The 13,177-nt window shown below is 40.2% G+C and overlaps 1 protein-coding gene across 1 annotated transcript in view; it reads left to right on the top strand.

Annotated features, from left to right (window-relative positions):
- The window catches only part of PRKCE (protein kinase C epsilon), a 278,286-nt gene that overhangs the window by 96,554 nt on the left and 168,555 nt on the right, over positions 1-13,177 (top strand). Inside the window, exon 2 of the mRNA XM_075204126.1 lies at positions 11,515-11,578. Within this exon, the coding sequence (XP_075060227.1) occupies positions 11,515-11,578 (64 nt within the window). The remainder of the gene's footprint in view (positions 1-11,514; positions 11,579-13,177) is intronic.

Raw genomic sequence — 13,177 nt, 5'->3', positions numbered from 1 at the left:
GTTCATAAAGTGACAGAGACCTGCTGTCACTTTCATGTGGCCGGAGGGATTGTAAGCAGGAAAACATAAAACCGTAAAGGTTCAAGTAGTAAATCCTCATAACATCTGGATTGACAGTCAGAAAATAAATATTCTAATCAACTCATTTAGCAACAAATGTCTTTATAAAAGCATATTTGATTCATTTTATACATAAATATGTCATCAATGACAGAACCTATTTAAATGAATGTCATTTAAAAAAAAAATATTCTAATAAATGTGATGGCAGCCTTGTGTTCTGCAATCTAATCACTTAATCTCTCTCATTTTTAAATCTGATAATTTAATCTTCTGATTTGCTTTCTGTGATAGAAAATGCAATCTGTCACTTGTGGTTTTGGGCAGAGAGAGAGAGTTTTGTGAGGCTGGAAGGGTTACGCTGATGTCTTTGTTTTGGACGACTATGTGGGCAGCAATGCTTTCCATAAGAGGATCGCAAATTGTTGCTCTTTGGTTTCACAGTGAGAAGAAAATGGTAACATTTATATATTCAGCCTGAACATGCCCTTTCTTTCATCCAACATGGTATACAGAGAGCGGACAGACCTTTAAACAATTTATAATGCTGCGTTGCCTTTTACTTTACAGGTTATGTCATAGTTCCAAATATGTGCTCAGATATGTTCTATCTATCTGCGCACACACACAAGGTGTCAGATTGACTCTGCCCCGGTCAGGCTCAGGCAGGCGCGGGCTGGGAGAGGGAAGCCCGGGGGGCAGACAGGCGGCTGCATCACATGACAGGGGATATCATCAGATGCGTCCGCAGGGGAAAATTATGTATTTTGCATCGGGGGAGCGGCCGGCCGGCCTACCCCCCCCGCCTTAATAACCGTCTGACCCAGCGGCCCGGGGGGCCGTTGCCCCCCTGCCCCCCGGGATTCAGCTGCATTCTTCTGCAGCAATGGCATGAACATATACAGCAATCTCCTGCAAGGCCCTGTGGTCATCAACATGTGGAGGTGATGTATTCAGGGGTAGAGGTAGATGCACAGTAAAATGTGTCTGGGTTTAGAGTTACTTACACTTCATCATCATCACCATTTATTTATATAGCGCCACTAATTCCGCAGCGCTGTACAGAGAACTCACTCATATCAATCCCTGCCCCATTGGGACTTACAGTCTAAATTCCCTAACACACACACACACACATACAGACACACATACTAGGGTCAACTTGTTAGCAGCCAATTAACCTACCACTATGTTTTTTTTTGGAGTGTAGGAGGAAACCGGAGCACCCGGAGGAAACCCACGCAAACACGGGGAGAACATACAAACTCCACACAGATAAGGCCATGGTCGGGAATGGAACTCATGACCCCAGTGCTGTAAGGCAGAAGTGCTAACCACTGAGCCACCGTGCTGCCCAACATTTGCAGCTCCCTAAATCTGGAGATGTAGATCGGGGGCATGCAAGTACCAGTGATGTACAGTAGGGGAGCGGCCACGTAGGTGTAACATGTTCCCTGGAGAACGTGGCCTAGTTAGAGTACGCTGTATCTAAAATTACATAAATGGACTTGGATTAATACATTTCCAGGTGTAACTCTAATAGGCTTCAGTCCCATGTGGAACTTTAGGAATACAAACTGGGCTTAGGAAAAAAACCAACTCGTTCTAAGGCTTAGATGCCACGTTTCTCCGACATACTAGAGAAGTGTGGCAAGACAAAGGGAAAATATTTTTCTATTGAAATGTAATGTATCTTAGGAGGCCTGGAGTACAGATTCATCACATTTCACTAGAAAAATATAATACCTAGAAACACCATATATCATGACTTTAGTGCCAGGGGCCATTGCATGAACATACTTTTCCCAGACTCCGTCATAACCTACTAAATCAAAAATATTTGCATACTTAAAAGTGGAGGAAGGATTACCCCTTAGCTCAAGTACTTTCCATGGAAGAGACTCATTCTCTCCATCAGCATTTCTAAAAAACATCAGGGGGTATATTTACTAAACTGCGGTTTTGAAAAAGTGGAGATGTTGCCTATAGCAACCAATCCGATTCTAGAGGCGGAGTTCAATTCCCCCGGCGTTAAAACTATTACCGTTATTACAGTAGGTTTAACCCGGCTCTCTGCCCAGCTGTCATTGTGTAGACTGTACTAATTAAATGATAACTAGAATCTGATTGGTTGCTATAGGGAACATCTCCACTCTTTTCAATTTTATTTTATGTTTTCGCAATACACGGGTTTGAAAAAGTGGAGAAGTTGCCTATCGTGGAAAGGCCAGCCTTTGTGGGCAGCATTACATTTTTTGTTCCACAAGGAACTGAGATTTTTAATAATCTAGGCCACCCCTAAGCCAAAATAATTTCCAAGTTGTCCCCCACTTTGCTTACAACTGGCCGAGGCACCCCTTTGAGATCGCCGAGGCACCCCAGGGAGCCTAGGCGCACAGTTTGGGAACCACTGATCTAGGCATTAGGCCAACTACACAAGCTATGGGTGTCTCTGCTGTGTATATGTTTTCTATATGCTGTAGTGCAGACCCGGACATCTTGTGGCCCTCTAGGTGTTGGGAAACTACACATCCCAACATACGCTGCCTGCTTTCTGCTGATTATCGTCTGGCAAAGCATGCTGAGCCTTGTTGTCCAGACCTGCAGTAGTACTACTGCAGAGTATTGCTACTTTGGTTCTGCTATGTGGCTCACAGTGTATTTGCAATCTCAGCTTGTCATTATGTAATCAAAAAGGATTTTGCACAAGGTGATAAAAATAGAACCTGCTGTGCACATGATAACCCCATTAAAGGAACAGATAATAGTGTCTGCTTTAAAGTAAACTCAAGAATAACTAACATGGAAAAAGCATTTGTTTATATATAAAACATCTAAATAAAGTTGTACGCAACATTTGGGCGCCTCTGGTCAGATTACATGTCCCACTGAACCTTTGAGAGAAAATAAGTTAATACAACCTTTGCAGGGTAGAAACGTAAACAAGACATATTTCCACAGATTTTAATCATACTTGCCTACTCTCCCGGAATTTCCGGGAGGCTCCTGAATTTCAGGATGTTGTGCCAAACATCCCAAAGCAAAGATTTAACTGTTTGGTCACAAGCAAAAAAGAGCATTGGATCTGGAACATTGGCTCCAGGGATTTATATTTAGTTGAATCCATTCTTCCTTCTACCGAGCCAATATTTCCTGGTTGGATTCTTAGCACAGGGTGGGCTAAGGCGCTAATGGTTAGGGGACGCCTAAAACAAGATGACACTCATCCAGTGTTTTTTATGTCCCGTGGCACCCCCGGCTGACATGGAGGAGAAGGGGTCGCAGCTTCTTACCTGTGATACTGTAAGATGCTGCTCCTCAATATATGCTAGGAGGGTGGAGCTTAGCTATGATGTCACAGGCAGTCCCCATACTCCCAATCAGACGATGCTGCCCTCACCTCACACCTGCTAGGAGAAGAAGCATCGGGTGGGGGTCACAATGCCCGAGGGGGGGGCAACATCTTAGGAGAAGAGGGGCACCCACAGAGCTTACCCTGGCCCTGCCTTTACAGTGATGTATGAGTTTGGCTTTGACCAATTCATGAGCAGTTCTAACTGAGATTTTTCTTGGTACTTCAGATCATGATTTCAGCAGGTCCCATTAATTTCCATTTATTAATTATTATTTTTTTCCAGCTGAAATTCCAATCTGGAAGCATTAAGATATATATTTTTTATAGCTTTCCTCTGCTTTGTGACCTTTAATTATACCTTTAGTCAGTTGCGGAGAAGAGAACATGGTTGTGGAGAATACACAGAGCATCCTGAGCGGTTTACAGGGCTCAGAGTATTTATCCAACCTGTTCAACTGTACTTGTCTTCACCAGGCCTACAGTCATTTTAAGGGCTAACCCAGTGGATCCCAAACTGTGCGCCTAGGCTTCCTGGGGTGCCTCGGCGATCTCACAGGGGTGCCTCAGCCAGGGCCAATGGTAAGCAAGGCAGGGGACTACTTGGTAATTATTTTGGCTTAGGGGTGGCTTGAAATTTTTTTGGAGACCCTAAGAGTGCCTTGAACTGAAAAAGTTTGGGATCCACTGGGCTAACCTGTCAAATTCTGATGTCATAAAAGTATTAATGAATCAACTAACCTAATGTTTTGTACATTCCACATTCACTATTTTATTTGTTTGCAGTCTGTTAAATTGAGCAAAAATTTATTGTGCATTTAAAATGTACATAAATATGTCATGTTTAAGGCCTCATATTCACTGGCTTTAAAAGGCAGATTTTACTAGTATTTTGAGTGTATATGTATAAACAAGGGCAGGCCATTCATATGCTTGGGGGAAATTGTTTGAGCAAGTTATCACCATGGCTAATTGGCTATTAGGCTGTAATTATTTTTACCCTAGTTATAAGAGTGGAGTATTCTCTTGTATACTCTATTTACAAAACAGTATTGAAAACAATATTCAGCTACTACTATGCTTAGGGCTAGAGTAGGGTTAATTTCCCAAATCTCTTCATATTTGACATTACAAGTGAGGATTCGCTTCCATATTGATTACCCTTCCTGTATAAAATGAAATATTGTTTGTCACCTGTATATCCGGTAGCCAAATTAATATGTACAGATGTAGAAGACCTGGGGCTAGATTTACTAAACTGCGGGTTTGAAAAAGTGGGGATGTTGCCTATAGCAACCAATCAGATTCTAGCTTTCATTTATTTAGTACCTTCTACAAAATGACAGCTAGAATCTGATTGGTTGCTATAGGCAACATCCCCACTTTTTTAAACCCGCAGCTTAGTAAATCTAGCCCCTGGGGGGTAAATGTATCAAGCTGAGAGTTTTCAGGCGGGTTTGAAAAGCCAATCAGATTCCAGCTATCATTTATTTAGTGCATTCTACAAAATGAAAGCTAGAATCTGATTGGTTGCTATAGGCAACATCTCCACTTTTCAAACCTGCCGGAAAACTCTTAGCTTGATACATTTACCCCCTGCTGTTTGTTAGTATATTTGTGCAATCCCACTGCTTAACAGCAAAACAAATTTCACAATTTGATTCATTTGGATGTCTTTCTAGATTTTTCTTTCTACAAATGGATTTGCTCATCTGAGTTTTATCTAACGCAGACATGATACAAATCACCAAGTTTGTGACAGAGTTTTAAGGTACCCATATACGTTACCGTCCACCAGTACAGTCTAATAGTACAGAAATCTGTGCCTGTGTGGGTGTCCGGAAGTATGAGATCAGAATGAATTGGATTGTGATCGAATAAATTCATTAAATTCAAAAAGATTGTAATGTGTGTGTGTGTGATTGTCATAACAGATAAGAGCCAATAACAGTCTTCTCCATGTTTTATCTATTTGTATGCATCTGTCAAATTCCTCTGCAATATCTTAGGCCATAACCCGCTGGCATTCAAAATACTAGTAAAAACACAAGTTAGCGATCACTGTATAATTCCCGCTGTGTTTAAATGCGGTAAAGGCAACCCGTTGCAATGTAAGCACAAAAACGTCAGCAGGTATGGGAACACTAGAAACGACATGTTCACATGCGCTGTGTGTTTTATATGCCCTGAGGCTGACCACACGCTGCAATATCACATTTGCCCTAATATTGCAACACATGGGGTCTGAAAATGCCAGTTTAGGAATCCTTTCAAATATCATTGCATGATGGTTAATGTGGTTAGATGATGACCTCATATCACCACTATCTGCCTGAGTTTTCGGCTCCGTTCATGCTGGACGTTATTCAGCTGTAACCACGCTGGTCAATGATCCTGTTGCCACCCCCTCGTATAGGGCAGCAGGATTGACCAGCTTGTGACCACCTCAAGGCTATCTGTGGCTCCCCAGATTGTGTCAAGGCATGCTGGGTTCTGTAGTTCTAATTAACTGTTCTAGAGAACAGATGGAAAGTCACAGAAATACCTCTTGCCTAAATTAAACATAACTTATACCTCTGAAAAATATTAAATATAGTTACTCTGTATACTGTACTTTATATTACTTTGTATTTTATGCTCAGTCCAGTGCTTTTTTTTTTTTTTAAACAAATCAAGTAATATCCCTGACCTTCCATGTAATAGATTTTGTTTATGTTACCATAGCAACAGCTGGGAGTGGAATGGTCCCGTACATTAGAAAGATGATGCAATTCAGAAACTATTTGAAAAGCCATATCAGATTAACACATTACACATCCACCCTAGAGATGCTGTTATGTATCTCTTGGTAGTTCAGGATGGATGGACACAGCCTGAGAAAATAGCTTTTAACTTTTTTATTAAAAAATAACTTGGTTTTATTCTAAAATTCCTACAAAACACTAGATGAACTCACATGGTGTAATATCTTATGTGGGGATGTTTCTCACTAAAAACCATGAAACGTAAGGAATTATACATAAGCTGCAATAGACAGCTTATTTTCCAATGCAGTAGCTGAGATATATATATATATATATATATATTATATATGTTAACCCGTGCATGATACTCATGCATTCTAGTCAAATCAAGCTACTTAAGGTGTTAAAAAGGTTCTTGTCATGCATTTGGGCCATAGCCCAGGCCTCAACCTCCAACCACTCCCCACTGTCACCCCCGGCAACCACCAACCACTCCCAACTGTCACTTCTCCTTTAAGAAATATATATATATATATATATTTTTTTAAATCTTTATAAACACTTTTAACAATTAACAAATTAAATTAACAAATTAAAAACATCTTAGTATACCAAATTTAGTAGGTCAGTGTAGAACTCCGCCCAGCAGGTGGCGCTGCAGCTTGGTTTTATTTTTTCCACACACAGACAGACTAACACACGTCACTAGACATTTATATTATAGATATATACAGTGGCCTAGTGGTTAGCACTTCTGCCTCACAGCGCTGGGGTCATGTGTTCAATTCCCAACCGTGGCCTTATCTGTATGTTCTCCCTGTGTTTGCGTGGGTTTCATCCGGGTGCTCCGGTTTCCTCCAACACTCCAAAAACATACTGGTAGGTTAATTGGCTGCTATCAAAATTGACCCTAGTGTCTGTCTGTCTGTGTGTGTGTGTGTCTATATTGGAGAATTTAGACTGTAAGCTCCAATGGGGCAGGGACTAATGTGAATGAGTTCTCTGTACAGCGCTGCGGAATTAGTGGCGCTATATAAATAAGTGATGATGATGATAATTGACAACAAAAAATAGATATAAGGTGGCGCTGTCTATCACAACGATGATACTAAGATCTATATCACTGGTGTGTGTTATATACACCAAAATAGTCCCAATTAAAGAAAGTCCAAGAACACTTCACTCATATACGAGCGGCAGCCTTTAAATGCCCTGAGACCATATGGTTAGTCCGGACAAACGATGATCACTGCAACAATAAACAGGCAGGGCGCCCCATAGTGTAATACCAAATGAGTAGTATAGAGGAATGTATTAAACTGCGTACCGTGGAATAAGGTCAGTGATGTTTAGAAGAAGGTAGAGAATCCTCTTCAAAAACTGTTCTTCCGGATTTCAGCCAAATAAGGAGATAATGCTGAAAGGGCAAACATATATATATATATATATTTAATACACACACACACACACACACACCCGCCAACACTCCAGATCTTCACAGAGAGGTTAATTAATTTAATTCCTGTGTGCCAATACAAAATAACCCCAACTGTATACAGTCCTTTTTGTTCAGTTTATATACGGGCAGAGATCTGGTGAGCCAGTTAGTTTATTTAATCAAATTGACCCAATGTTGTACCATATGTGCCCAACCAAGTAAGCGTACTGAACAAGACAGTAGGAGAACCTCTTTAAGGTGGGTCTAAGTAGGGTTCAAGCAACTCATTTTAATCTTTCAGTTTTGAATTGGGTGTAGATAGAATAACCTGTACCCAATCAGATCATAAGACAGGCTGAACAATTGGATCTACGTGACTTTAGCTAAAGGTTTGGAATGACGAGATCTGGATGCGTGTGGGCAGTTTATTGGGCAGATGAGGGGCACCATTCTATCTGAAGAGCCCCCTGCCATCCACACGCAACAAAGACAGTCTTTTTTGTGTACTTGTTTGAGAATGTAGCCTTTAAATTCACCAGGAGCCATCGACACCACTGAGATAGTTAATGACTAATATTCATGAGGCCTGACTAGTAGTTATGAGGGAAAGGTTCCTATTGACAGGATGCCTGCAGGTTGCATTGAGCAATTGATGCTGTTTAAGTGTATCAATGATAATTACGACTTTACAGGGCTACTAGCATAACGTCACCCATTCATGTTAAGAAGTGGAAAATATGACGTGCAGAATAACTATTTTTAAAATAGTGATTATAATTAGGGAATATATTGCCATTGGCAATGGGTTATAGCTAAGACCAGTTGTTTAGCGCTAGCTGCCTGTTGTTCTCCGGCTCATTGTATGCTGCTGTAGTGCCACACGTTGTGTGAGCTTCCTTTAGGCAATACGTCCTAAGCTGAGGCACAGGTTACAGGTCATTGTTCTTCACGCTCTCTGTCCACTTGTAATATGTTTATGTTAATTATTATCATTTCTGGTTTGGGTGTGATTTGTATACCATATAATTCATGGTTCTTAATTAATAAGATGGACAATGATTTTATGCTTATTAGAAATATGTTGCTGTATACCCTGTAGGCACTAGTACTAAACCCGATATACCTGTAGATAAAGCGGTTAATCCAATTTTTAATTTCTCGTCCATCATGAATCGGAGGAGACCGATCTTCTGTTATTATTCTATTAAACTTCTACTGCTTTATCCAGCTTGGTTTTAACTGCTTATTTTATTTATTTTATTTCATTTATATTTTTTTTAGATTAGGATGGTTTGAAGCGGCTGAAACCTGAGACCTATTTTCTACTCGAGCAGCAGCCGCTTGGCCTGCGTCTCTGAAATTAATGGCGTTTTAAAAGCAGTCTGTTATTAACAATTAAAATAAGTCAATTTTCTTTAGAGGATTATGATTCGCTTTGCTGTAATACTGAAACAACAAGCCTAAGTGCCAGTTTGGCTTCAAGCAGGACTATTTTCCACAGAAGATGTGTCTCTTGTTCATCAAAATGTTTAACCCATTCTTTGTTAGAAACAAGTAAGGACACTTACCCCATCCTATGTGAAGGTTACTTACTATTAATACATCTGCTTCACTGCTACCAGAGTGCGGTCTGTGATAACAATAAAGAACACAGCAGCACCTACTGGTTGTATGGAGCTACTGCAACCTAAGAAACGCTGCAGTCATATTTGAGTAATATTTACTCCAGGAGAGGCTTGCAGCATATGGATGTTTTTCAAAACTGTGTCAGTTCTATGTATTTTTTTTTTACCTAGACTACTACATTATGTTTCTTCTCAGTTGAAATAATAGATAAGAATATAGAGAAAATCTAGATAAAAAATCATACATTTAATTAAACTTAAATGATATGAAAACACTTTAGATTATATGTGTGATGTTTATGGAACACTGGGGCACAAGTGATTGGGATAAGGGTGCTGTAGTTGTAAGTGAACCAATTTTCATAAATGTACCTCTAAAATCGCACATTTTCAAAACTTCGGGGTATTAAGGTCACAAGCCTCTTAAGCTGTTGCTGGAGACCATTGGTCAATTTCAGGTCTGTGACATGTCCCCTTTTGTTTGGTGCTTCGTGCAGTCAAAAGAAGTGGTCTCAGATGAATCATTGGGCGCAAACAATAAAATGCCATTTTGAATGTTTAGAAGGAGTGTTACAAATCATCACATGACATGCTGAGAGCTGCGAGTCTGTGTCTGAGTAGCAGACTGACTGTGTCTGGTAGCCATTTGTGTTTGCCAACCAGAGAGCTTTTGAAAAAGAGATAATGACTTTTAAGAGTATAGCTAAGATTCAGTTGCATGCTTTTAATGTGCTTAACTAAAAAAAAAAAATCTGTGGGGGGTTGGTGATTTAAGTTGTGTGTCCATCCTACGTTTCTAACTTGGTTGCTGCTTGTTCTCAATTTTGGAAATTGGGTTACCATGTTAGTCGTTCCAAACCCAAAATATATAATGACTTTCATGCTGCTTGGTTGCAATGGTATTGGTTCAATGGTTGTCCTGGCAATGATATATAGATCGTCTGTGCTGAAGTCATGTGATCAGCGGTTGTCCTCGCAATGATGTATAGATTATCTGTGATGAAGTCATGTGATCAGCGGTTTTCCTGGCAATGATATATAGATCTGTGGTGAAGTCATGTGATCAGTAGTTGAAAACGGTCAGTAAATCATGGCGGTCCTGATCTGTCGCACGCAAGTGACAATAAAGATTGTTATTCAGTTTTTATAAGCATTTTATTTAGCTAGCCACAGCGTAGTTTTATGTGAGTTTATAAGTGGGACTGTTTTTTGGCTTTGTTTATCATGTTGCACTAACCTCTACGAGGCACATTCAATATCTGTAATATTATGCAAGCAGACATCGAAAGTTGGCTACAGATCAGGTGAGCTGTGTCTGCGTTGTAAATTAACTACTTTGAACTTAAAATGAGAGATTCTCATGAAAGTTTATGGGAAACTAAAGAACCAGACACCTTTTGCAACTAATAAATTTCACCTTAAAAATAGTAACTGTGTTGGTAGTTTATTGCTGTGCACTCAGAGCAGGAATGCCTGGAATATGCAGAAATCCCCACTACTAAGGACACGGTAATACATTATGGAAACCGCAGTCATGCACCAACCAGCAGACTCTCCACTATTTCCACTGTGCTGACAATTGCTTTTATGTTGTTTCCGACTGTATATTTAATGGGGTATCTAATGATGAATTAAGTATTGTGGCATAAACCTCCCTTTTACAGGTCTATTATGAACATGTATGTTGATCCAAAATTTGCTCCAGAACAGCTAATCCCATCCAGTTGGGATTGATCAGATTTTTATCAGTCATGTTGGAAGATGTGGTAAAATGATTTAAATGTTGGCTCATTTAAAAAGATGGCTGCCTCCACTGTAGTCCCAAAAGTTTTTTTAACGCACGTTCTCCCTCATTGTGTTCTAAAGAAAATGCAAAGCGAGAAAACAGCCAGGGAGCTAGTGCAGTATAGAGATCCACTGACTTCTCCATTGTCTACGTAAAATAGTGGCGGAAAAGTTATGGCCTGAAAGGGGTTTCTGTACCATTTTGTCTCTGTGACGCCAATCACTACTGATCATGTGGGCAGTGTAAGCGGGATGGCACTGTGATGAAAGGCTCACTGCCAATCTGTTTCTCAAATGAGAACTCATGTGTGGAGACACCCAAAAAGTAAAAGTAACACCAGAGGCCCACAATAAAAAAGTTAATTTTATTGAAATGCATATATCTTTGAGGAATGCCTGTGATTCTTAAATAACATGTATCCAGTTTGTTTTAAGTGATAGGTTCATTGCAGAGCTATTTCTGATTTTTAATCCATCCAACTAAATTTGTTTTGTTTTCCTCACTTTCAGATCGACTTGGAACCAGAAGGAAGAGTATACGTAGTGATAGATCTGTCTGGCTCTTCTGGTGAAGGTAGGCACTCTTCCTCCATATTCAATCATTTCTCCAGGAAAAATACATCTGCAGTAATCAGCGGTGGATTAAAGTAATCATGGGTGGTTCTTAACAAGAGCACCGTTGAAGAGCAGGAGGTAGTCCACCCTGTCTTCCTTTAGGGGTGTACTTACTAAAACTTGTAAAAAGGGAAAAGTGGAGGCTTTGCCCATATCAACCAATCAGGTTCTAGCTATCATTTTCTAGACTGTACCAGATAAATGATAGCTAGCATCTGATTGGCTGCTATGGGCAACAACTCCATTTTTCAGAAATCTACCCCTTAGAGTTAAAAAGAAGCACTTTTTTGAACTCTGTGGTGGAGGCCAGTGAGGATGCCCTCTGAAAACGTGGGACCCCAGGAATTGGGCGCATGTCATTTGTGCTTTAGGCACTTATTATTTGTAAGGTATTTGTTTTTGGATGTTTATTACAGTTTTGGATTTGGACATGTGTGGTGTATCACATAATTATAAAAGCAATTGTTATGTAATGTGGCTGATTCACAGCCTCCATCTGTTGTGGAACTCTTTGTGCCAGCTCTCTGGCTTTTCTAAACTGGTGTGCTTTGCACTTCTCTCCCTGCCTTTGGTGTGATTTTTATACCCCTCTTTAACATTGTGCGAAGTTGTTAACAAATAGTTAATGGTAATCTCCACTTGCTTGAATGGGCCTCATTTCTTAACCGTGACAGCCAGTGTTTATTGACGTTTGCTTCCCTGCCCATTTTAGCAGCTTTAGGTCATGATGCTGAATAATTCCGGCTGCTTCTAGGTATCGCTAGCGGTGTTAAGCCTCTCTGTGGTTTTGTAGACACTGTCTTGGAGAAGCACAACCCTAAATCTTGGCAACATTCCAATTTGAGTTCTTCGAAGTTATTAATAGGAGTAACTTATAACTTGGGGGGAAAAAAACGTCTGTCGCTGAGATTTTCAGAGGAGCTGATAAATTGTACAGGAGAAACTTAACATGATTTGATTTTCCTGTTTAAACATGGGGATTGCAAACCGCCCACAGTCAGTTACTCACCTGTAACCTCAAAGTTAACAAAATAGCATAACAGAGTATAATAATGTCCCTCGTCCGATTTTCTGTAGCACAAGCCTGTGTGGTTGATGAAATAATGACCATTCTTTGTGGACACACTACACCATCAACAAGTAATGTTGCCTCCAAAAGTATGCGTGAAAAGAATGTTCAAAGGCTGCACACAGGTGTTAGTTAGCCAATCACACGCTGAGGGGTACGATTGCAAATATACAAAAAAAAAGTTCGTCGTATCACATGTGGCCTGCCTAACGATTCCAAAGTTCTAGGTCACGCAACCCTCATCCCCGCCTCTAATAGGACATTCTCACCAACATTTCCCACATTTGGGACAAAGGTCCCGAGAGTCGGAACAGCAGGTCAACCCTCTAAAATTGGGAACTGTCCCCGTAAACAAGAATTTGGAAGGTAATGTATATTCACAGTTAGAGGAGGCTATGTGGTTTTACACAAGTCTTTTTAATTTTACAGTAAAGGGGGAGGGGCATTTATTATTTTTTAATACACAAGTTCTAGTTTGAAACAGAGAAA

The sequence above is a fragment of the Mixophyes fleayi genome, chromosome 3 (assembly GCF_038048845.1).
Source record: "Mixophyes fleayi isolate aMixFle1 chromosome 3, aMixFle1.hap1, whole genome shotgun sequence".
In the NCBI taxonomy this organism is placed as follows: Eukaryota; Metazoa; Chordata; class Amphibia; order Anura; family Limnodynastidae; genus Mixophyes; species Mixophyes fleayi.
The sequence above is the reverse complement of the archived record's forward strand: the minus strand, read 5'-3'. Positions and strand labels throughout refer to the sequence as shown.